The 26,427-nt window shown below is 39.3% G+C and overlaps 1 protein-coding gene across 2 annotated transcripts in view; it reads left to right on the top strand.

Moving 5' to 3' along the window:
* Positions 1-26,427, top strand: part of CNTRL (centriolin) — a 77,006-nt gene that overhangs the window by 3,918 nt on the left and 46,661 nt on the right. The window contains exons 2-15 of one of the 2 annotated variants that reach the window (XM_038744725.1): positions 683-930; positions 1,631-1,758; positions 2,478-2,608; positions 3,155-3,296; positions 4,962-5,148; positions 6,588-6,781; positions 11,363-11,482; positions 12,454-12,676; positions 13,996-14,105; positions 15,436-15,630; positions 20,456-20,609; positions 22,454-22,674; positions 24,190-24,366; positions 25,283-25,417. In XM_038744725.1, the coding sequence (XP_038600653.1) occupies positions 714-930; positions 1,631-1,758; positions 2,478-2,608; positions 3,155-3,296; positions 4,962-5,148; positions 6,588-6,781; positions 11,363-11,482; positions 12,454-12,676; positions 13,996-14,105; positions 15,436-15,630; positions 20,456-20,609; positions 22,454-22,674; positions 24,190-24,366; positions 25,283-25,417 (2,334 nt within the window). In that variant the 5' untranslated portion in view covers positions 683-713. Of the gene's footprint in view, positions 1-682; positions 931-1,627; positions 1,759-2,477; positions 2,609-3,154; positions 3,297-4,961; positions 5,149-6,587; positions 6,782-11,362; positions 11,483-12,453; positions 12,677-13,995; positions 14,106-15,435; positions 15,631-20,455; positions 20,610-22,453; positions 22,675-24,189; positions 24,367-25,282; positions 25,418-26,427 lie in introns of both variants that reach the window. The other variant, XM_038744724.1, reaches the window with a different exon arrangement.

Genomic DNA, 26,427 nt, shown 5'->3' with positions numbered 1-26,427 from the left:
AGTTCTCATCCTGGCTCTGCCACTTCTCCTCTGTGTGACTTTGGGCAAGTCACTTTATTAATTAATTCATTCAATAGTATTTATTGAGCACTTACAGTGTGCACAGCACTGTACTAAGCACTTGGGAAATACAAGTCGGCAACATATAGAGACTGTCCCTACCCAAAAATGGGCTCACGGTCTAGAAGGGGAAGACAGACAACAAAACAAAATATGAAGACGGGTGTCAAAATGGTCAGGCACAGACTTCTCTGTGCCTGTTACCTGATCTGTAAAATGGGAATTAAGACTGTGAGACTCATGTGGGACAACCTGATTACCTTGTATCTACCCCAGCGCTTAGCGAGTGCTTAAAAAATACCATCATTATTATCAGTGAATATTCTGTTCCCTCTGTGACCAGACTTAAATCTCTCCAAAATAGGGATGTAATGTTTTTACTCGTCAGTGTACAGTGTGAGATTTGAAACTTCCTGGAGTTGCAAAACGTTACTGTGAAGTCTGTATTTTCTAGATTAAAATTTCTAGAAGGCAGTGTGTCAGAGAACAAAGATGCTACTCTGTAGCTCGTTTCTTGTTTTAATTTTTTTTTTATATCGTAAGCTGCTTATTTAATGAATTCATGGCCTCATAGGTTTCATGATTTCAACTAAGCAATACCGTTCTGCAAACATCCTTACAGGTACTGGACAGATAACCACCTGAAACAAGCAATGAAGAAGAAGCCCCAGCAGAAACCACCACCGAAAACAAGGATGACACCCCCGAGCACTCCTAGTCCAGGGTCTAATTTTTCTAGCTCCAGGACTAGATCGCTGTCCCCTTTTAGCAGGCCTGGAACTCCTGCAACTTATACCAGAGAGCAATGGAGTCAGCAACTGGATGTGACAGGAGAAAGTGATGTTTCCTTTGACATCCAAGAGAGTAAAGGTACTAAAGAGAAAAGACTGATTACATATAAATAATAACAAAGAACTTTGATTAATTTTGGATAAAATATGCCTCAAACCAAACTGTCAGATTTAGAATTTTCTGCTAAGTATATATTCATCTTACAGTGTTCGATCACAAGTTCAGTCATGTTTTTACGTAGTGTGTACACTTCTAATTTGGGAATTGCACAGATGATTATTGCAGGCTATAAACCACACAGTAAACAGAGCTAGATGCTTGACATATGTGTTTATTAACGTCTGAAAGCATTGGTTTGTTGCCTTGCCCTCTAAGGAATATATTGGGGGTTTGGGGGCTATGGCCTCACATTCTGACAGGTATTTACTGTATAGGATGTTAGTATCGGTAAATATTTATTCTAATAATTGTGAGTGAAGCAAATATTTGCTTTGGAAAGCAGGAACAGCTGAACGTTTTGCAAATGTTGTATCACTTTACCTAGATATGTCAACAGATTGCCTGGGGAAATAATTACAAAAACGTTTCTGTTGTTAGAATGTTGTAAACCAGTTGGAAAATATTGGAGTGGTTCTGACATGTATTTGGGTAATGTGGATATGGTCTTCATGGCTTTTTTACTTGATTTTTATTATTTCAAGAAAAATGATATTTCACTTTTTGGTTCCCTTAAATCTTGTGATTCAGTTAATGAAATTGTTTCTGTTCTTTTCAGAAGATGATTCTAATCCAGGAATTAGATACATTACAGAATCCCTTATCAAGAAACTTACCAAACAGGAAAATTTGGCCTTCGTAAACTCTTTGAATCTTTCATTGTATAAAGATGGTGGCAAGAAATTTAAGGTTGGTTACCAGCAACTGCTGATAGTGAAGTGTATGTATATGTGTGTGTATGTGAATATATATGATATTATATTGCATAATATATAATATTATATAATTATATAATATGTATGTGTAAGTATATATACATATCAATCAATCAGTGGTCTTTATTGAGTGCTTACTGTTTGCAGAGCACTGTACTAAGAGCTTGGGAGAGTATAATATAACTGAGTTAACAGATATGTTCCCTGCCCACGACAAGGTTACAGTCTAGAGGGGGAAATATGAACAAGATATTGTCTCCATAATAGCTGCACTGAAATAGCAGGGAGCTTTACCTTTAGATAAGATCCCTACCACACATGGATGATTCAAAGGTAAAAAAAGATAAGTAATGTGAAAGGGCCCTGAAAAGAATTAAGCACTGTATATAGTTCAAGGCATTTTTATTATTATTTATGACTCCAGACAAACAGGTGCTGCAGAGACTGCTTCTGTACAGATGATCAATTTGAATTTTGCCCTTCAGTACCGCTCTGTCTTAGTCATAAAAGCAGTATGCTGGCTCCAATTACATGGATTGAGTTTTACTGTGTTACCACAAAACTTTGAGTTGTGTTTGGGTTACCTTCCCCAATGAGTGATTAAAATGGTAATTTCACTGAAGAACATTGACCATAATAGTTTTACGTGATAATGGAACTTTTAAAATGATTCTGTATTCATTTTGTCTTTAGTATATAGAAAACTTGGAAAATTGTTCAAAACTTGAGGTACTGAATCTCAGCGATAACCTAATAGGGAAGATTGAGAAGCTTGACAAACTGTTAAAATTACGTGACCTCAATCTATCATATAACAAAATCAGGTAAGCAAATAAAAGAAAATGGCAGTTTGGGGTAGAAAGAAGGCGTTCCCAATTTGTGTATTGGAGCAGTAGTTTTGTAATACAAAAATATTTCACTCACTCCCCTCCCCCAGAATTAACAATTAGGCCTCCTCATTGAAGAATACTTTCCTCAGGGAAAGTGAAATAGTAACTTGGTGTTCAGGAGAGGTGTTAGGGCTGCTAACCAGGGTTCATATTAACTCTGCTGTTCAACCTCTCTGTCACGCATGTGCTGTGTTACCCTGAGCTTCTCACCTAACTTCCTATGGTCTTATAAATAAAGTGATCAAGAACTCCAGAGTTGGAAAAAACTGACAATATTAAAGTACTTTATTAGTATAAAATAATAATCAATTGTATTTATTGAGCACTTACTGTGTGCAGAGCTCTGTACTTAGTGCTTGGGAGTGTACAGTATAACAGAATTGGTAGACACATTCCCTGCCCGTAACGAGCTTAGAGTCTAGAGGACCATAATAATGTTATTTCTTTCTAACCAAGTCTTATTTTCTCATTTGTTTCCAGTAAAATTGAAGGCATAGAAAACATGCAGAACTTAGAAAAACTGAACCTTGCGGGAAATTATATTGAACATATTCCACTGTGGCTAGGGAAGAAGTTACGATCCTTACAGGTTCTCAATCTGAAAAGCAACAAAATATCGTCGGTAAGTTTATTTTGAATGAAGAATAGTTTTTACTTCCCAAAATGAATATTGGTGAAGAAATAGTGAAAGTTAGATATTTTGGGAGCGTATTCTGTTTAGAGAGGTACAAACAAATCTCTAGAGTTTCTCCACAAATTATGACTCTGTTGCATTTTAGCTAAGGTCTTGAAGCACTCATTATTTAGTCACAGTAAATCCTGCTTCGACAATAGCGAACTGTTCAGGAAATAAACTCATTGCTGCCCTAGAAATGTCAACCTGCGTTCTAATCCTGGCTCGGCCACTTGCCTGCTGTGTGGCCTTGAGTTGCCCAACTAACTTTTCAGTGCCTTATTTACCTCATCCCTAAATGGGGGTTAAATCCTCCCTCCGTCCTCCTACTTAAACTGGGAGGTCCATGTGGGACAGGGATTGTCCAGTCCAATATGGTTATCTTGTATGTACCCCAGAATTTAGTACAGTGCTTGGCACATAGTAAACACTTAACATGTTCAGTATTAATAATAATTAACTTTCAGAGGGCTGCATGCTATAGAAAGTTAAACTCCACAGAATTTTAGAATTTTGGGGGCGTTTAATCATGAAGAAGGAGGACTCTCCCCATCTACAAAGCCCTACAAAAAGCATATCTCCTTTAATAAACCTTCCGTAACTGGTCCTTCACTTCACCTCCTTATTCTCCCTCCCTTTTGTGTTGCTTATGCATTTTGGTCTCTATTGCTTAAGCACTTTGAACTCACCATACCCCTAGCCCTATAGCACTTATGGGCACATCCTTATACTCTATTAATAATAATAATGGCATTTGTTAAGCGCTTACTATGTGCCAAGCACTGTTGTCTCCCCACTCTGTAATTTAGTTTAATTTCTGTCTCCACCCACTAGACTTTTAGGTCCTTGAGAGCAGGGACCGTGTATCAGCTCTGTGGTGGTGGGTTTCTTGTTTTTTGGGGGGAGCGTAGGGGGTGCGAAGGGGGGATGGTTTAATGGTATTTGTTAAATGCGTATTATGTGCCAGTCACTGTACCAGACACTGGGGTAGATATAAGTTAATCAGGTTGGACACAGTCCGTGTCCCACATTGGGCTCACAGTCTTAATCCCCATTTGACAGATGAGGTAACTGAGGCCCAGAGAAGGTAAGTGACTGCCCAATGTTAGACAATGTTAGAGCTGGTGGAGCTGACTCAGGCCCAGGCTCTCTCCACTAGGCCACACTGCTTTGCTATTACAACTCCGTTGTACTCTCCCATGTGCTGAGTACAGTGCTCTGCCCACAGTAAGTCCTCAGTAAATATTTTTAAAACATTGGAAGACTTCAGAATTTTACAATGTAGAATCAATTTTCACTTTACAGGGTTTAGGCATATGTCCTAATGCATTAGTAAAGAGGACTAGACATTAAGTAATAAAGTGTTTTATGGTTCACTTGATTAAAAATGATGTGAGCCCACTGTTGGGTAGGGACTGTATATGTTGCCAATTTGTGCTTCCCAAGCGCTTAGTACAGTGCTCTGCACACAGTAGGCGCTCAATAAATACGATTGATGATGTGGAGATGTTGCCTACCTTATTTACCTTACTACTATCTCTGTTGTTATATTAAGATTTTTTTAATGGAACTGTCACATTGGCACTAATTATTTTACTTGTTTTTACATTTCAGCTGCAAGATGTTGCCAGATTGAAAGCACTGAAAGATTTGACTTCCTTATTCCTTGCTGACAACCCAATTGCAAATCTTCCTCAGTACCGTCTGTATACCATATTTCACCTCAGATCGTTGGAGAGCTTGGAGGGTCAGCCAGTGACCAATCAGGACAGGCAGCAGGCTTTTGAGAGGTTCAATTTAGGTAATTTGATATTGAAGGAGCTTTTTTAAAAAGTGCCAATTTAGGGATACAATACAATCAGTTAAATCATATTCATAGTTTCATGACCCCATTTGAAATTCTATCAGTTTAAAATTTAATGTTGTCAGAGCTGACAAGTATTTTATCAAGTTTTCTAAGATCATATTATTTATGTAGATGTATCCTCTCCTCACCTGGTACTCCTAGTCCACTCTCTTCATTCCTCCCAAACTAATCTTGTACCTGTTCCTCGCTCTCGACTTTCCCGCCTCCATCTCCTTTCTCGTGCTGTTGCCCTGACGTGGAAATCCATTCCCTCTCCAAATCCATCAGACCGTAGCACTTCTGAAAGATCACCTTCCCTGATTAATTTCTAGCATCTCCAGTCATATAAACCCATAAATCATTTATCTTTAGCATATACATTCAAATTCATTCTCATCCTCACTACTGATCATGAGTCATCCTCTCTGCTGAGGATGAGGATGAATAAGAATTTATGTATATTGAATTCTACATTTACTCATTTAGAGAAGCAGCATGACTCAGTGGAAAGAGCATCGGCTTGGGAGCCAGAGGTTATGGGTTCTAATCCTGACTCCGCCACTTGTCAGCTGTTTGACTGGGCAAGTCACTTAACTTCTCTGGGCCTCAGTTACCTCATTTGCAAAATGGAAATTAAGACTGTGAGCCCCACATGGGACAACCTGATCACCTTGTATCCCCCCCAATGCTTAGAACAGTGCTTTGCACATAGTAAGCACTTATCAAATGCCATTATTATTATTATTATTTGTTTGTAAATACTTCTCTTTCTGTTTCCCCATTAGTTTGTAAGCTCCTGGTGGGCAGGAGTTTTATTCATTCCGAGTGATTAGAGAGTATTTCACCTTGGGTACCCAATGAATACCGCTGCTACTACTTTGTTAAATAGTATGAATGAGAACAGAGCATATAATGGATATACACATACTCAGTAGTGGGGGGAAAAGCCATAACAAAATTAAAATGATTTTTTTAAAAAATTAAAGCATTAAAGAACTCTATAAATGTGATAGAGTACATATAAAATAGTGACCTGAGTCCTTTTTTAAAAAAACATAGAGAATAAATATCTTACAGAGTTGTTTTGCTTCTCTAGAACATAAACACGTTGGGCGCAGGGAAGATGATGTTGATGCTGTTGTTATTGTACTCTCACAAGCCCTTAGTGCAGTGCTCTGCACACCATAAATGCTCAATAAATACCACTGATGGTGATGATGATCTGTAATTTATTTTAATGTCTGTCTTTTATGGACAGGGTTCATGTCTATCTATGCTATTGTATTGCACTCTCCCAAGTGCTCCATAAATACCATTGATTGATTGATTGACTGAGTCCTTCAGTAGTAAAAGATAATAGAGAATGAGTGAATATTTGGATTACTCTTTTGCAGAAGAGATAGAAAAACTCGAGCAAGATTTGGAAAAGAAAGTGAAGGAGACAGAAGAGCTTAAGAAGAAGCAATCCAAATACCTTGAAGAAATTCACCACCAAGATGAGGTGAATAAGTCATTACAAGAGGAGGCTGCGCAACATAAACAGAACTTCAGTGAGCTTCAGAGTGACTTAAGCACCAAAAATGAATTGGTAAGTCAGTCCTTGGCAAGGTTTTTTCTTCTTGTGAAGTCAGCTTTGCCTCACACTTTCACGAACTAGCGTAATGTTCCTGAGGAAACCAATATTTTCTTTGCCCCATTTTTGTTCAGTCTTATTCCCTAACATCCCGATTTTTGCTTATTCTTTTCACTGAGAAATTCAGATGGCATTTTCAGCAGAGGCTAACCCAAGGCAATAGATCCAAGGGACATTTTATGCTTCCCCCAATAACTCTAGTTGGAGCATTGCATGTAGTCCAGTTTTTAACACTTTTCGATGAGTTTTGAGTGTGACCGTTTGGTAATCTGTGTAGATGGACTAGAATTTAGAATTTCAGTATCTAAAGTACAAGATCAAAAACTTTACCTGCTGAATTTCACCCTTCAGTTTAAGTCAGATGAAAGCCTAGAATTCTACTTCCTGTAACCAAGGGGAAAAGTAAGCTTCACTGATGTCATCTCCTGATTAGGAAATGTCATGCTGGTTAACTATTCGACAGCTTCCTCATTAAATAAATACCAGAGAAGCAGCATGGCCTAGTGGAAAGATCGTGGACCTAAGAGTTAGAGAACCTGGGTTCTAATCCCTGCCTTTCCACTGTTGGCTGTGTGACTAGGGCAAGTCATTTAACTTCTCTGTGCCTCAATCGCCTCAGCTGTAAAATGGGAATTATGATTGGGAGCCCTTTATTGGACAGGGATTGTGTCAAATCTGATTATCCCAGTGCTTAGTACAGTGCCTGGCACATTGTAAGCACTTAACAAATACTATTGTTTTTTTGAAAAAAGAACTCTCTTTGAAGTTCCAGAAAGTGCATGTACGTGCCTCCTGGAACTCCCACAGGGGGAAGAGTGACTCTCCATCCTCTTTCTGTATTCTCTATCCCAACCAAATTATGCCCCTGGATGTGGGTGCCACTACCCACAACTATAGTGCCAAGTTCATGAGGTCAAAGGGGGTGATATCCCTCATAGGGTTTGCATTGAGGCAAAGCTGTGAGCTCTCCCACAGCTTTTTGCACAGGGTGGGCAGTCATAGGAAGCAGGAGGAGGATGGTGACGAGAAGGCCACCACATTTGGTGCCCTCACTGTACTTCGGGGCTGGTCACAAGCCTCTCAATTCCACTGCCTGAAGCCCACTGAGGAGGAGCTATTTTCCCCCCAACTCCACCTTTGCCTTATGCGTCCAGGCAACCGGGAGAATCCACTGGGGACAGGCCAAGGCTTGGAGTTCCGGAGTCACTTCAATGGGATCGCAGACTCCTTGGGCCTGCCACTTAAATAATAATGATGGTATTTGTTAAGCACGTACTATGTGCCAAGCACTGTTCTAGGTGCTGGGGAGATACAAGATAATCAGGTTGTCCCATGTGGGGCCCACAGTCTTAATCCCCATTTCACAGATGAGGTCACTGAGGCACAGAGAAGTGAAGTGACCTGCCCAAGGTCACACAGCTGACAAGTGGCGCAGCCGGAATTAGAACCCATGACCTCTGACTCTCAAGCCCGGGCTCTTAACACTGAGCCACGCTGCTTCTCTACTTTTGGGTCACTAGCTATCAGTAGTGGAGCCAGGTTTTTCGGTGGCAGCAGCCACTGGGATGAGGGGCAGAACTTTGGAGCTACTGAGGCAGTCTACACCCTCTGGTTTGGTGCTGAGGTAGCAAATCCCGGCTTCTGTGTGGCCCTGTGGAGTAGACACCACTGCCATTGAAGCTCTGGAACTCTGACCCCCTTTCCATCCCCAGTGGGTTCCCCGAGGCTGCCTGGGTGGTATTGGACAGGGGCAAGATGAAAGAGTGGACCCTCGGCAGTGACCAGCATTGCACAGCCCCTACTCACACTCAGCCCTGGAGCCCTATGGAGATGACAGCTAGTGCTGGAAAAGGAGCAGCCCAATTGAGTACCATTTATTTCCCTTTCCTTCCTCCTTTTCTCTTCTTCCTCCATTTCCTTCTGTTTCTTGATTCCTTCCTCCCTTTCTCCCGTGTCTCTCCCCTAAAATCTCCACCACCAACGTATTCCCCATCCTGAAAATGCCATATTGTGCATTGATGGACAACTTCTGTTTCAGAGTAGATGATTAGATTAAAGCTGCTTATATTAGAATAATGCATTTCAGACCTAATGCTAAGGTACATACTGTTGTTAAACAGCATGAAGAACTTGTAGCAGCATATTGTATCCACCCCAGCGCTTAGTGCAGTGCTTGGCACAAAGTAAGTGCTTAACAAATACAACAGTTCTTCTTTATATTATTATTGTCATTATCCCTGTTCACAGCTGACCTCCCACATCTCACCTTTCTGATGCATTTTGGATGTGGGCAGGAGTCGTATCTACCGACTCTTTTGTGTTCTCCCAAGTGCACATAGGCACAGAAAAAATACCATATATAGGGGACATCATCCTGAGGCAGAGTAGCAGCAGGATTTTTGGAAGATTGTCCTACCTCTGTCTCATTTTCAGTCCTGTCCCCTCAAGGGCACTCTTCACTTCCCCTTGTTCAGTAGCAGAGGAATGTTACTGTCCATGTTTGTTCTGGCGGGTGATGTACTTCCCCTCTCTTCTCTTATTCCCTCCTTCTCTCTAGCCTCCCTCCCCCCATCTCTTTTTCTCTCTGGATCTGTCTCTTGAATTTTAGTTATTTAAAGGCCCTGGTTTTTGAGGGAAGTCCTTAAAAATGTCAAATAAGAAATGAGGCAAGAGAACAGTAATTGTTCAAGGGAATTTCTGTTTTTCTTTACCGGATGAGAATACATAGTTATGAAATATCTTTCAGTGTATGATTCATACAACAGGAAGACTTTCTAAGCCATCATTTCATTGCAGAACTTATTTACTTGAAATCTATCAACAAGCATATTGAACTGCATATTGTGCATTGGTGGACAACTTCTGTTTCAGAGTAGATGATTAGATTAAAGCTGCTTATGTAAGAATAATGCATTTCAGACCTAATGCTAAGGTACATACTGTTGTTAAACAGCATAAAGAACTTGTAGCAGCATATATCATTTTTAACAACCCAGTGATATTGTTCAGGTGACAAACTTTCCTTGCTTCTTTCTCCCTTTAGCTGGTATTCTGTTTGTCACAGGTCCTTTTCTGCTGAGGCTTTATTCCTCATTAAAGGTAGTCCCCGTGTGGCTAAAATACATCCTTCAGTATGTCATAGAGTTTGCCTGCATGGTGACTGATGTCAAAACACACACCACATTTTTTGAAGGCTTGTTTGCATTCTTTGTGAGTGTGTATATTTCTGTCTGGTTTCGAGGGGTGGGCAGGGTGTGAGTGTTGTGTATATGCACGCACACATAGGTGCACACTAAATATAGCCATCTCTTGATTATCCAGTCAGTGGATTTGGTTCTTCTTTTCAGACGGCCTGCCAAACTTTTGACCATTTCACTCCCACAAGGAATGAATACGACAAAATGAAAGGAAGAGTTCAAACTATTTTATTACTGATTAAAAGCTATGGTAAAAAGTTTGGTGGGTTGTAAAATGAGGTTTGGGCATCATTTGAGGGGTTCTAGTATTGGTTATCCCTGTTATCCCTGGCCCTGTTGACATTTGATAGTAAACCCCTCCATTTGATTAGACATTCTTCCGGAGTGGGGATTTGATGCCCATATCACCTAGTTAATTACACAATTCGAAGTAGATACTCAATAAAAATATTAATGATGATTATGAGTAATCCAGAGTTGGCTGTATTGCAAACTTATAAAACCATAACATTTTCCATTTTATATTTGGCTCTGGATCCACCTTTAGTTTTTATGTTCCTACCGACAATACTTTTGTGTTTAGTTTTTCTTCATTAGTGCTGCATTTTGGCATCTGTTGGAATCTGCCTGCATGCTCTCTTTCAGGTATCCAGCTTCAAAAGCTGGGGGAAAATATCACATATTAGACCTTTGAAATTAGTGGAAACAATTGGTTGCAATTAATTGGGCTTCCTAAAGGAGTAAATTAGCATTTTATCATTTGGATCAGTGTTCTTGCTACTTGCTTAAGTCAAAATGTTCACAGTATGAGATGTCATTAGCCACAGAAACAGCGCAACAAAAATATGAGAATAAATTTTTTCGCTCTAATTGACTAATTTTTTTTAATAATGACTAACTTGCTGAGATCAAATGTCCTTTAGAAATATAAAGAAAAACAAATAAAAAGTTGCTTATGTCAGTAGGAAGAAATGAATGTATATTACTTAGGAGGTAACTGCTACCAAAATGCTGAATTATGAGATTTCTGAAAAGATCTCTTGTGGTTTGGCTAAGCCAAATGTAAATAGATATTAGTCTAGGTTGAAATCAGCCCCATATACTTATTTAAAGAAGAAAAATGTACCTTCAAAGAACTTTTATGTGATCTCTTTTACTGTCATTTTGTCATTTTGGGGTCACTTAAAATCAAGATTAAATATTTTGAAATATGTTTATTTTATATAATAAAATATGTAATCTAAAATATGCATATGCATCATATTATAGAGTTATTGTAAATTAATTATTGCAAATTTCCTGAAAACTCATTTTATTTAATTTCAAACTGGTGCCTTAGCTAAAACAGAAGACAATGGAACTAACACGAGCCTGTCAGAAGCAATACGAACTGGAGCAAGAATTGGCTTTTTATAAAATCGATGCCAAATTTGAACCACTGAACTATTGTCCATCAGAGGTGAGAGGTTTAAATCATCTTTTTTGATGAGCAGTAAAGAATGAGGGAACATTTATTTTTATTATCAATTATTCCTCTTCCATGTTCAAAGCTTCAGGAGAGGAGTAGAAAGTTCCTCATGTGAGAATTAGTAATAAACTGAAACCATTAAAAGTTTGAATCTTAGTGACCATCTTGTGAAAGGGCTTGCTTAATACAGTACATTAATCAAACCAAACTCTGACTTCCCAAATCCTAAACCTTGTGGGTGGTTCACCCATTTTGTGATTTCCTACCTGATTAGCTCCAGAAAGATAGAATTTATTTTGAGCATTTCAGTCATTAATCAGATAATAATAATTATGATATCTGCTGTGTGTTTACTATGTGTTGAGCACTGTTCTAAGCACTGGGGTAGGTAAAAGTTAATCAGGTTTGACTCAGTCCCATTTGGGGCTCACAGTATATGTACGAGGATAATAGGTATTGAATCCCCATTTTACAGATGAGGAAATTATGGGCCAGAGAAGTTAAGGGAGTTGCCCATGTTCACACAGCAGGCAACTGGCAGAGCTGAGATTAGAACCCGTGTCCTTTGAGTCCTAGTCCTGTGCTCTGTCCAGTAGACCATGCCGCTGTATAGTTCATAGCATATTTATAGTCTGTGAAACATGACTTCTAAGTTTTCAAAATTTGGTGCCTTTCCTAATAGGCATTTTAGTCATAGTAGAATAAGTGGTAAACCTGGGAAGGGGAAAATTCCTTAAAACCTGGGACACATTTTTATCCTTAGTGCCTCTCCCTTTCTGCAGAAGGAGGAAAAAAATAGCTTCTCTCCTTCCAGGAATACTGGAAGGACTAGTGGGTTCTCTCAGATTACAGGAGCTGTATGATTCCAGGAATATTGCACTATGAAACCAAAGATAAAATATTAATCTTTATTGATTTAAGCTACGTTTAGTTTTCCATAAACCTAAATAATATTGTTGCAGAGTATTGAACTTGACGACGTCCCAGGTGAGAGCCCCTACATTGGTAAATCCAGGTACAAGAGGAATATGTTTACAAAAGAAAGTTATATTGCCCATCATGCCCAAGCAGTTCAAATTAAGAACATGGGGGGAAATGAGCACCAGAGGAAACAGCAGATTACAAGGGAAGTTAAGGAAGCTCTCGATATCCAACTGGAGGACAAAGAAAAAGGCATTCAAGCAGGTAAAATTGTTATTAAAAATAACCGTGTATGTTCTTTACAATTCAGAAAACAGATTCAGCGTACTTGACAACATCATTGCGTAATGACCTTTCATTCATTCATTCAGTTGTATCTGTTGACTGCTTAACTTGTGCAGGCACTGTACTAAGTGCTTGGTAGAGTACAAAATAACAATAGACATATTCCCTGCCCACAATGAGCTGACAATTTAGAAGAGGAGACAGATATTAATATAAATAAATTACAGATTATGCTTGTAATGTATTTCATAAAGCCTAACGTTGTCCTTCAGTGGATTTCTAAATGGTAAATAAGTAACCCCAGAGCATCAGAGGACTTTTTCTCAAATGGCTCATGAGCCCAAGCCCCCCCAGAAAAGCCGTCTGCTTCTGCAGTGTTCAAACCCTGCCTCTCTGAAGCAGGTAGCACAGCTTGATCCCCCCCAGCCATCAGGGTCATGCTGCTCTCCCAGGAGTTCTGCCCCTCGTCCCATCCTGCCACATGAGGTGGTCAGCAGAACGATTGTTTTTGTGCGTACTTTATTAAGGGTGGGTTTGAATTTTTAAATTTTTTCGAGTTTTGTTGTTTGTTTTTCTTTTCCCCTCCAAATTTGTCTTCCCCCATTCTGAATTGCTAACTTCCCTTGTAAGCAGAGACTGTATTCAGTTTATACATGTAATGCATATTCCCTAGCACCTAATTGAGCTGTGTGCGTAAAGAAGGCTCTCGGCACATATGAAAAAATGAGTAACATAAGATGTTTTCAAAGCCAAAAGAACAAACTCTATGAGCACAATTATCACCAATAAATGTGTCCGTCTCAGGAGGTTTTATGTGACAAATGCATCCTCCAATAGATTCACTAGTTACATAGGATAAAAGTAATCACCCCAGTGATGAACTTCAGTATGAGAACAAAAGAAGTCACTTTGTTTACAGACAACTCTCTTGATCTGAAATGTTAAGAATTGCTCCTACTGAGATTACCAACATTTTGGGGGTAACTGAGAGGTGTGAGCCCACTTATGACCCAGGTTAAGAGCCAGGTTCAGAAATGGGACTCCACATTCCCTTGCAACTCTGGGCTCCAGTGCAACCTGGAATTCAAGTAACCTAGCCCTTGAACCATAGGGAAAACATCTTGGATAGCCAACATTTGAATATGTGAGTGTTTTGGTAATGCCTATTGTCTTAAATATTGTTGAAATAAAAAAGATTGTAGTTGCAAAGAAACTGTGTGTGTGTGTGTGGGGGGGGTGTATTTCAGTGCTAAGGAGACATTCCTAAGATTCAAGTGTTTTTTTCACTTCAATTGTAGCCCAAGGCGAATTAACAGAGTTGCATAATGACATGGAAAAGGCAGAGCAACGCATCCTAAAAGCAACAGAAGAGTTTAAGCAACTGGAAGATGCTGTAACCCAAAGAAGAGTATGTTAAAACCGACTCCATATATTTGATTACTTTTTAAATTGCACAGTGAGACGATTTAGACTAATTGCTAATTGATTAAGAGCAATGCTTACAGTTAGTGTTCATGTATTTTTTTAAATTTAGAGTAGCATGTATAGTTCTACTTCAGTATTTTGAATAGCTATTCAAAAATTAGTAAACTTTGAGAAATTTAAAGGATGAGAAAATATTGGCTTTCTTCATAAGATCTTAGCAAAAAAAGAGATGAAAATCCATTACCTTGGCATCAAAGGGTATTGGAACTGCTATATGGGAGTTGAAATTAGAAAAACAAAAGTAAGGAGGACAGAGGAAATGTTTTAAAGACGTAGTGAAACAAAATCTCAGGAAGTGCTTCAAACCATCTGAAAACTGGTAGCCAGTTGCCACAGTTGGGCCAGTGTGGCATATGCAAACATTAGAGTAACATATTGAGCAGGAAGAAGCTTTATAAGAGTCCAGAGACAAGAAGATAAAAACTAAAGTGGTATCAGATGTTGTAGGTATCCAACATAACATAGCAATGCATAGCCTTTTTGTGTGCATAATTTATCAGGTGTGTGGGCCCTGCATTGAGTTTTTCCAGTCACACATTCACAAATCCTACACTTTCCTAGTTGAATATCATTGTCTGCAGTATCTTCTTAGAATCAGAAGGATATGGTTTAGATTGCCGGTCATGTTCATAGGTGAAGTTCACTGACAGCCTATTCTTCTCATATGAAGAACAGCTCTATATATTTTATCAGTATAGGTGTTTCCTGAAAATGTACCCCACTCTGTTTGACTACATAACTTTGTCTTTTTCTTGCATTTGTCTCTGTTTTGATCTCTCAGTGTCCATGTTCCTGTCACTTCAGTTGTGTGTGTGTTTGTGTCTACTTTTTATTTGGCCCTGTGCTTTGTATAAATATGACTGTAATAGATTCACTCTTTTCCCTGTTGGCATTTCCTAACGTGCCTACATCGAGACAGATATTTCACTACCTAAATTAAAATAATATACATAAATTATTAAAATATTACAATAATCTCTATTAAAATAATAGATTAGTATGTAGAAGCATCAAGGCTGCTGGAACTGAAGAGCTAATTGCATTATTACTACTACTCTACTACTCCCTCCTCTTCTTTCTCCTTTTTCCCAACTGTCTCTCAAGAAGGAGTACCCCTCCTGCTCTCTAATTGCTCAAATTGGACGGTCAGAAGTATGTTTTCTCAGTATTTTCCTTAGCTTGTGAATTTCATTTCTTAGATATTATGGATATCATTCCTGACTAATAGAGTTGAAAGTATTTTTTTCTTTAAGATTACAGAAGCAGAGAAAGAAAGGCTTTGCCAGCATTTAAATGGCAGGATATCACTCCTGAATCAGTTACGTCAGGAAGCTCAGGATCTTGAAAACCAGATGGAAAAGCAAAGAAGAGAGATGGCAAAAAAGCAGAAGGAAGTTGCAGACCTACAAAGAGTCATTGATGCTATAGATCCCAAAGATCCAAGACATGTAAGTAAATTTACTATGTAAGAGTTAGAGCTAAGGGCTCTTTCCAGTCAGTCAGTCATATTTATTGAGCACTTACTGTGTGTAGATAACTGTACTAAGCACTTGGGAGACTACAATACAACAATATAACACACATTCCCTGCCCACAGTGAGCTTTCCAGTTATTTACCAGTTTTCTTGTCTCAAAATGTATTGCATTGAACTATCTTCCTCTGCGTTTGGGGACTGTATGCGAGAAAAGCAAGTATATTGTTCACTTAGTTTTGTTTGTCAGCATTATCTCACTCACCTTAGGTGCATCTCTGAATCTTCGTCTGGGGAAGACTTATTTGGTGCAGTGAGTGTGGTCAAGTATTTAGATGGTGGAATTGAGCCAGAGATGTTTTTAGACCTGGTTCCACCTCCGGCTTGGTTCTTCATCTGGAGAGGATCCCTCAATTTCTTATACCTAAATTTTCCCATCTGCAGTAGTGGAAATATTTACCAGCTTCCTCAGATGAGTATTCCTTAGAATCACAGGATAGTAAAATGCCCTGACATCTTTGGATGAAGACTGATGTTTGAAAATGTTATCATCCACCCAGTTCTCCTCTAATGTGAGAGTTGCATTCTTGCAAAACCCCATGTGGAGCAAAACTCATGTTGTAGTACTCCCCGCTTCTGATGCAACGTGCCTGCGAATAGACCATTTCTTCTGAAACTGGGCCATGCAGTATGCAAATGTGCTATCTTTAGAAAAATGTTTCCTAATACTATCACAGTATTGTAACCAGAAAGTGTACTGAAAGCACACATGCCAAAACCGAGGATTCAGATGGCCTGAAGAAACAAAGGTGCTGTTGTAATGTAGCTGTGGAACTGTCTTGGATTATAATGAGCAATCAGAACAGTTGTATAAATTCAACATATTACAGTGTTTTTTGGTATACTATTGGTAGCAGAATTCTTCAGCCCAACAGGGCTTTTGTGTGCCCAGTGGAGATGGGACTATGGCTCCCATAGTATGCTTTTCAGCCACACAAGCACTCATAGGTGAATTTCATTGTCAGTGGACTTTTTCTAATGTGGACAAATATTATACCCAAAATAATCTTGTGTGAGTTTATAGTGTGTGTGTGTGTGTGTAGAGAGAGAGAGAGAGACTGTAAGCTCATTGTAGGGAATACAGATATATCTAAAATATATAAATATATATTTTATATAACTTATTTTATATATTTGCATATAATATCTATGCACATATAATAATAACAAGAATTTAAGGTCTAAGTTTCCTTTCCATCTCTATGCTATTTTTGTCTCTCCCAGCTCTCTGGGCTAGTTAGAGCCTCTGGCCCTCCCCTACCCCCAGTTCCTCCTACCTCAGTCCAGCACTTCATTCCAGGCCAGACTCTTTTTCACACATCCATGCCCTTTTTGTTCATTAGTTTCAACAGACATTTTAAAATGATTGTCATTAATTTAAAAAAAGGAATATTGAGGGAAAATACCATTTTATGGCCATTTAGGGAATAAATTCATTCATTCAATCGTATTTATTGAGTGCTTACTGTGTGCAGAGCACTGTACTAAATGCTTGGGAAGTACAAGTTGGCAACATATAGAGAGGGTCCCTACCCAACAGCGGGCTCACAGTCTAGAAGATCAGTGCTCTACACACAGTAAGCGCTCAATAAATACGATTGATTGATCTAGTGTTGTATCTGAATTAATATGAATTTTTACAGTGCTGACAGTTGTGAGCAGGGTGAATGGGGAGAAGGTGGGTTGAAGGTTAAGGAGCAGCAGAACTTCAACCTCTAGTTTTTGACGGGATATCCCTGGATTCACAGTATTTGAGTAAGCTTCCCCGGAATGTTGTTCTTTACCTTGGAGGTTGGAGGAGGTCAGGCTACTTCTCTCTATCTCAACTCTCCAGTAGTATTTATAGGTGACCTTTTACACACTTCCTGTTATCTGACCACACTGAGTTTTGGGCACTGGGAAATGTGAAATTACATCGTAATGAAGGCTGAAACAGTAGCTTTTATAAATAAGAGCTTTTGAAATGTGCACATCCTGTGAATTTCCTACAGTTATGCTTCTGTGAATAGGTGAAGTCCAAAGAGACTAATTATTTTTCAAATCAGGCTTTCTGCAGAGGTTAACACTTGCACAAAATAGGATCTGTCGTTGTAACACAAGTGCCCAAAGACTTCTGGCTCTATTTACAGATTTCAGGGAAACAACTAATAAAAAGGTGGTTGGGCGCATTCTGTGTCAGGAAGATTTTCCGAGCAAGCGAAACGAAACTGTATTCTCTAGAGAAGAAGCCCTTCCCCTTGGCAAGCGTGGGGCTGTTGGAAACTGCCGGGCTTGATTGGCTAGTGCAGAGCTTCCTGTGTTGTGATTTAAAGAAGACAGGGTGGAGCCAAGCTCCGAGAAAGCGGTTCAGGATTGGATAGCCCCCTGCATCTGCAGTCCAACAAAGAATGGGGTTTGAGGCCATAGGAAGTGGCAGGCTAACAAAAGTTTCTCCCAGAAATGTGCTGGTCAGGGAGGGAAGTTTAGATGAGAAAGGCGACCAAAGGGACCGTCTCTTTCCAGCGCTCTTATCCATTTTCAGCATCACCGTTTTAAGGGATCGAGTTCAGAACTGAAGGTGAGGTTATTGTTTGCACGGGATTTCGAAGGAGAAGGCAGAAATGGAAGTGTGGTCCTTTTGTGACTTTGTTTTTTAAACTACAGCCCTGGCTCATTTTGGTTTGAACCCCTTTGTGCTGTAGTCTACTATTTGAAAATTAAATGGTCAGTTTGTGTCATTTGAACTACATATTAAGGGATATTTAAAGGAATGCCTTAATATTGGTATAAATTAATATACTCATTTTCTTTTGTCAGTATTGTTAAATCTAATTGAACTGTGCATTTATCAGTTTAGGTAGGAATAGGACTTGCATCTGCAAATATCTTTTTTGAAATATTTAACAAGTATTTGGGTGATGTTTTAAAGACGGGTTACCATCAGCTAGCTAATACTTAAAGTTCACAGGGAGTAATGGGTGACCACAACTTTAAAATGCACATATTTTCAGCATTACTAATAAACGAAAACGTTCTAATGAGCTTGAGGAAGCAATGATGAATTGGCTATATTTTTTAACATTTGTAAGAAGAAAGCACTTAAATTTGGGGAATTTGTTACTGCTCTATGTAATTTAGCATCATTCCCAATAATGTGATGATGTGTTTTACCTAAGTGATTACTGTAGGCTACAAAATAGGTTAAGAGCAAGGGTAGATAGTAGATAATCAGATCAGAGGGCTCACAGTCTGAGAGGGGAAACAGGTATTTTATCCTGTTTTTAAAGGTAAGTAGAGACGTTAAGTGGCTTCCCCAAGGCCACGAGCAGACAGGCAATGGAGTCAAAACTAAAGTCCAGATCTCCTGATTCTGAGCTGTGCATTTTCTAGTAGGGGAGAAGCAGCGTGGCCAAGTGGAAAGAGCACGTGCCTGGGAACCAGAAGGCTGGGGTTCCACTACAGGCTCTGCCCCTTCTCTGTTCTGTGACCTTAAGCAAGTCACTTAACTTCTCTGGGCCTCAATTTCCCCATCTGTAAAATGGGAATTAAATATCTGCTTTCCCTCTTTTTTAGACCGAGCCCTATGTAGGACAAGGACTGTGTCAGACCTGATTATCTTGTATCTGCTCGAAACTAGTACTTAGTAAGCACTTAACAAATATATTATTATTGTCGTAAAAGTAGTCTCTTTCACACACATTGTACACGTTCACCATCAGCAGCTATGTCTTTTAACTCAGACAGCTCTCTCAATATAATGCATATATATTTATACATGAGGCTGGGATGAGCTCAACAGCAAACCTTCTAAGGGGATTTAGTCACCATATGAACAGTCACCAGAGGGAATCTGGTTTATTCCCTCTAGAGTTAGAAGGCTTGTGGTGTGAAAACCTGGAGAGATAATGGAGTAGAAATGGGATCTTTCTGAATGATATGTTTCCCCCAGAAAGAAGAATGAGAAATCCCATCTTGACCAAGAGCAGCCTACTCCTATTATCATTTTTTTTCTTTGCATAACAGTGAACTTGTGCCCATAGAGGCATTGTGAAATGTACCACTTCGCTGGTGAGTATATAGCATATGTCAGGAGAGAGGTTACTCTGCCTCTGAAAACGGCAGGTGCTGTAAGGGGCCAAAACATCAGGGTGACAAGGGAAAAGTGTTTATCATGAACAGTGGAGAACAGATGGTTCGTTGTGCAAAAGGCTTTTCGAGGTTACCAGTTCGCATTGTTAGATGCGTTAGCAGGGTCATCTTTAAATAAACAGGCAACTATAATGGTGTGTATGTATATAGATATGTATATATCTATAAATATATAAACATACACATATACCCATGTTTATATATAGAAAGAGAGAGAGATATATCAGTAAAAAGGACATGTATAAATTGTGGTAGAAAAAGAATAAAATTGAATTCGTCTAAATATTTTCTCTTAGAAAACTTCCTCAACATCTTTTAAAATTGTTGGCTAATATTGTCACAGAACATTTAAAAAGCTGCCTGTAATCTCAATTCATAGACTCACTTGAAAGCTCAGGAAACAAGCAAAGACACAAGAGAGAGATACCATTAAAAAGGTGCATTCCCTTCAATAAAAAGGACATGAATAAATTGTGGTAGCAAAAGAATAAAATTGAATTGGTCCGAATTCTAAATGTTTTCTCTCAAAAAAACCTACCTTACCGCCTTTTAAAATTGATGGCTAATATTGTCATAGAACATTTAAAGAGCTGCCTATAATCTCAATTCATAGATTCACATGAAAGCTCAGAAAACAAGCAAAGAACAGCATCTTAACTTGATGGACAAGCACTACAAACAGCTTGAAAGTCGCCTGGATGAAATTCTTTCAAGGATTGCTAAAGAAACTGAGGAAATTAAGGACCTGGAGCAACAGCTTACTGAAGGTGCAGACTGTATTTTATATATTATGAAAATTATTTAAAAATTAGCTTTAGTAATGGTGAGGAAAATGTAGTATTTACTGACTAACTCTGAGACTGATATCAATCCACTCATCGGCTAAATGGGAAAGCTGGAAACACTGATATTTTATATTGGAAAGGTAATATAACCTCTTATGATGAATCTGCTTAATAAAGGAAAAACCATTAAATGACTTTTTCAGTAATGGCACTGTTTCTTGCAAATCATTACAAATGATGATTGGCGATCAAGAACAAATACTTTGAAATTGCATTAGATGATTCTTTTTTTAATGGTATTTTATTCATTCATTCGGTCATATTTGATATGTGCCAGGTTGGACACAGTGTCTATTCCACTTAGGTTTACAGTCTTAATCCCCATTTTACAGATGCGGTGACTGAGGCACAAAAAAGTTAAGTGACTTGCCCAAGGTCACACAGTAGACAAGTGGCAGAGCTGGGATTATAATCCAGGTCCTTCTGACTCCCAAGCCTGTGCTCTATTCACTAGACCTGTTCCTTAATTTGCCTGTTTTCATAAGAGCTGTGCCTTTTGACACCCTTAGAGGTCTGGAGGTTGAAAAGATGGGGCAGGTTGGAAATCCTTTTATTATAGAGCAAACACAAACTTGGTCTAAGGTAGTAACAATATCAGTAATTGATCCCTGTCAAAGGTGAACCAGATTGGAGCGAAAGAGAATGGAAATGTAAAATAAGTTGCTGTTATTTTTCCTACTGATACTGATTTCAGTAGGATCAGTATGAAATGATTTCCCTTTAAATAAGCGTGTGAGGTAGATTGAATAATGTTGCCTGGTGGATAGAGCATCTATCTATCTTGCCACCGACCTCTTGTGAATATCATGCCTCTGGCCTGGAACAACCTCCCTTTTCATATCCGACAATTACTCTCCCCACCTCGAAAGCCATATTGAAGCCACATCTCCTCCAAGAGCCCTTCCCTGACTAAACCCTCAAGCTATTCAAGTTGGACATAGTCCACATCCCACTTGGCACCCACAGTCTTAATCCTGATTTTGCAGGTGAGGGAACTGAGGCACAGAAAAGTAAAGTGACTAGACCGAGGTCACACAGATGAATGGTGAAGTCAGGATTAGACGCCAGGTCCTTCTGACTCCCAAGCTTGTGCTCTATCAACTAGGCCATGCTTCTTCTCACGCTTGTCTGTACATAGAGTGCCTGGCACAAATAAAGTGCTTGACAAATACCATTAAAAAATTGTGTTCATTTGGATATAGTTTCAAGAGTTGCTGGAGCTGCTAGATTTTTCGACATAATACGCACCTTTTCTATTTCTCGGGTGATCAGATTCTATTGTCTGTTTTAGAAATGATCACTGATCTTAATCATCCCGTTTGGAGAAGAAAACTCTCCAGAACTGCATGACGCAAAAGTATTCTGAGCATGAACAAATGACAGCTGTGCTCTAGTTTTACAAGCACTTTGTTCCACACAACCTGTGTACATCAATTTTAATATCCTTCAAAAGAGGAGCAAGTTGAGCTCAATCTGTTTCTTTAACTATTTCCCTATTGTAATGCTACCATTTAATGTGTGTTCCTGTATTCCATTAAGCAGTGTGAAGATTTTTTATTGAATATCTGTTTATTACTCATGGCCTTTAGTAGAATTAAAAGGCAACTATCATTCTTAAAAGAAATGATGTCAGTTTTAGAGTTTGGTTTGAAAGCTTACTACTGGACTGCATCACAAAAAATGTTACTAAGAATGGGGAGACGAGGGCATTTTAAAAAATTCTAAAAGATTTTCTTGTGCATTTTGTCTTTATTCCGGCTATCTAGGTCAGATAGCAGCAAATGAAGCATTGAAGAAGGATTTGGAAGGTATTATCACTGGTTTGCAGGAATACCTGGAGAGCATGAAAAATCAGGCCAAACACGCTCAGGATGAATGTGAAAAACTACGGACTGATAAAGAGACTTTGCTTCAAAGGTTGACTGAACTTGAGGATGAGAAAAACCAACTGGAAATAGTTGCAATGGATGCAGAAAACGTGAGAAAAGTGAGACAAACAAATTTGCCGGTTTATTTTTCCCTCAACAAATACAGAATTAACTGCCCATGGATTGAATTGAAAAGCCTTAGAAAATTTTTGAAACTTTCTGAGGAATAAAAAAATGCATTTTTATGTGGCCATTATGGCACTCAGACGTGTTTTTCCTTCTCTGATGAAGGAAAATAATTTTACAAAATCAGAAAGTTTCAAGGTTATTTGAGATGAGCCCCTGGTAACTTCTAAGGCAGAGTCATACCTGTTCAGTCAGTGGTAATTATTACATGCTTACCATGGGCAAGGCACTGTTGAACAGTTAAGTCAGTAAGGATGTCTTTCTTCCAATTCATTAATTCATTCAGTCATATTTATTGAGCTCTTACTGTGTGGAGAGAACTGTACTAAGCGCTTGAGAGTACAATATAACAAACGGACACATTTCATGCCCACAATGAGCTTACAGTCTAGAGAGGACAGACATTAATATAAATAAAATAAATTACAGATATAAATGTTTTCTGATTTTGCTAAAATACAAAATATCAAGTGTGACTGAGCTCCAGCAGCCCAGACAGTAACTGGTTCCAGATCATCAGTCGACATAGGTCTTCTACCAGTGATATTTTGCCTAAATTATAACTAACAATTGGTCAGGCAGTCGGGAAACCAGCCTTGCAAAAATACTAAACAGCAAAAATTAAAGAATAGATTAAAATACATTAAAACTTTCCATGTGGAGTTATTATTTTGACTAATATTGAGAAGCAGCATGGCCTGGTGTCAAGAACTAGGGCCTGTGAGCCTGGGTTTCAATCCCTGACACTGTTAGTTGCCTGCTGTGTGACCCAAGCAGGTTGTGGGCAATAGGTCAGCAGCGAGATAGATGAGATCGAGGTACATGAGTACATTGGCATTAGAGGAGCGAAGTTTGCGGGCTGAGTTGTAGTAGGAAAGCAGCAATCAATCAATCAATCAATCGTATTTATTGAGCGCTTACTATGTGCAGAGCACTGTACTAAGCGCTTGGGAAGTACAAATTGGCAACACATAGAGACAGTCCCTACCCAACAGTGGGCTCACAGTCTAAAAGAAGCAAGGAAAGGAAGGAAGGAAAGGAAAGGAAGGAAGGAAGGAAAGGAAGGAAGCAAGGAAAGGAAGGAGGGGGCAAGGTGATTGATTTAAAGCCAACGGCAAAGAGTTTATGCTTGAGAAAGAGATGGATGAGCAACAACTGGAGAAAGTTGAAGAGGGGAAACATTAATTATTAATAGTCATACAAGTGTTAATACAGTCCTTTTTGCATAAATTTTGTGCCACTTAATATCTGAGGTCCCAATACCATTTTGGTAGACTGAGCTGCCATGAAATGTTCACTATGGATTCCTGGACTTGGGCTTTTCAAGTGGTACAGTATAAGGTGTACAATGTGCTATAGTTTCTTGCACCACGAAAAGATAATTACTAATGTAAATCAGCAACACTGGGAAACTGTGTACTAAGACACAACGCATTGTGTAATTGCAGGAACTCACTGAGCTGGAATGTGCACTTCAAGAGCAGCAAGAAGTAAATCTATCCCTGAGGCAGGCCCAAGGAGATCGTAGGGCTTATGAGGCTGAGTTGGAGGCTCATCTCAAAACAATGAACTCCGAAGCCAACCAGCACAAAGAAGAGTTGGACAAGCTCAAAAGACAGAGTCAGGTAAGGGCATGGATTCCCCAAGGCCAGTTATTTACACTAGTTCTTTATGAAATGATCGTGTAACTGAATAAAGTCAGAAGCCTACATTTCCAGATTTGTCCATATGTTTTCGTTGCCTACCTGAAGAGGCTGTGCAAATCAATTCTAGAGCATACTTTTGCTTTCAGTAGGTTTGGGTGCAGTCTTTAGAATGGTAAGCAGCATAGCCTAGTGGGTAGAGCGAAGCCTGGAAGCCAGAGGACCTGGGTTCTAATCCCTGCTCTGCCACTTTCCTGCTGCGAGACCTTGGGCAAGTCATTTAACTTCTTGCGCCTCAGTTTCCTCAAGTGCAAGTTTCCTCATTACCTGTTCTCCCTCCTACTTAGACGGTTAGTCCCATGTGGGACAGGGGCTATGTCTGGCCTGATTAACTTATATCTACACCAGCGCTTAGAGAACAGTACTTGACACATAGAAAACGTTTAGCAAAGAACAAACAAAAAAACCCCTCTGCCTTTCTGAAGAATGTGTCCAAACCTTTTTTGAAAATACATTTGTTTCCAGTACCAGAAATGATGTGTCCAAACCTTGTTTGAAAATACATTTGTTTCCAGTACCAGAAATGATGTATCCAAACCTTGTTTGAAAATACATTTGTTTCCAGTACCAGAAATGAGATAAGAGTGATGGTAACCGATATGTAACTTATAAAAATTAAATTGAACAATATTTTCTAGAGTATCAACAGAGAATACATGGTCTGTAGTAAAATAAAGTAGACATTTTGATCCCCAGTTATGTCATTGGAAAGCAACGTACACAATCATAACAAGCAACAGAACATATCCGTAGCCTGTTTCAGTAGTTGTGATTGAATTTGTAGTGTGATAATGTTTTTACAAAGTATAATTATGTGGAATGTGTTCTTTGGAGATAGCTGGAGAGCTCAGCTCTTCAAGCTGAACTAGAAAAAGAAAGGCAAGCCCTGGAGATTGCTCTGGCCCGAGCTCAGTTATCAGAAGAGAAGGAAGAGGAAAATAATAAGTTGTCCTCGCAACTACAACAATTGCAGGTACAGTATTGACTCATAAAAATGATTCTTAAAGATTTTTCAGCATTTTTTTTTTCCTGTAGCAATTTCACAACAGTCATCTCATTTTGTCCTCCCAGCATCAGTGTGAGAAGGAAAAGGCAGTTGGTATTACCCCTATTTTAGGAGAGGAAGCTGAAGCACAGAAAAGTGAAGTGAAGAGACCGATTTACTAAGGTCCACAAAGCAGCCAGTGACGGAACTCAGGTTTCCTGATACGAAGAGCTGTTTTCAGCCCCCTCGAGGAAGGGAAATTCTGAAGCCCCAGGTCTTCGATTGAAAACAGCTGCCTCCGTTGCCCGGAAAGACCAATCATGAGGTTACTACCATGAGTGCATTGACTAATCTCTGTTGCTAGGATGGTAAAAAGGCAGAGGGGAAATGAGTGAAGTTAACTGGATTGTTGTCCCTCCAAAAGCAATACCCTAGAAACTCATTCCTACTCAGTCATCCTAAAGAACTCATCTGCGATGTACTTTGGGAAATCAACTGGTAAACTAATTAGAATTATGTACTCTCACTGGGCTATGGAGAGAGAGCCTTCTCAGATGTTGGTGGATAGGGGAATGTGGAAAGGGATAGGGGCCCCTTCCTGGAATTCCTATTTCCCTCCCCAACTGGTTATAATCTTCCAACACCCCTAAACAAATGAATTATATGGTAATAGGATTGCAAGGGTTCGAGCCACCAGCACAAAATGCAAATCATTGGACAACTGGGAGAGCATAACAGAAGCAAGACACAGGGTCCCTACCTCCAAGGAGTTTTCAATCTAATGGGAGGGGCTGGTTGACAAAAATTACATGTAAATAGAACAGGAGGAAGAACAAGGATATAACCAATGGTGAAAGCAAAACTCAGTGGGATATGGTTTAAGTGAAAGAAAAAAGAGCCAGAACAGCAATCCTGGTACCAATTATTTGGAAGTGTCAAGCCTCGCTTGGCTGTTCGTGTGTCAAACATCTCATGGGTGGAGAGGGAAATGGTGGGTG

The sequence above is a fragment of the Tachyglossus aculeatus genome, chromosome 4 (assembly GCF_015852505.1).
Source record: "Tachyglossus aculeatus isolate mTacAcu1 chromosome 4, mTacAcu1.pri, whole genome shotgun sequence".
Classification (NCBI taxonomy): domain Eukaryota; kingdom Metazoa; phylum Chordata; class Mammalia; order Monotremata; family Tachyglossidae; genus Tachyglossus; species Tachyglossus aculeatus.
Note: the sequence above shows the minus strand (reverse complement) of the source record. Positions and strands in the feature narration are given on the sequence as shown.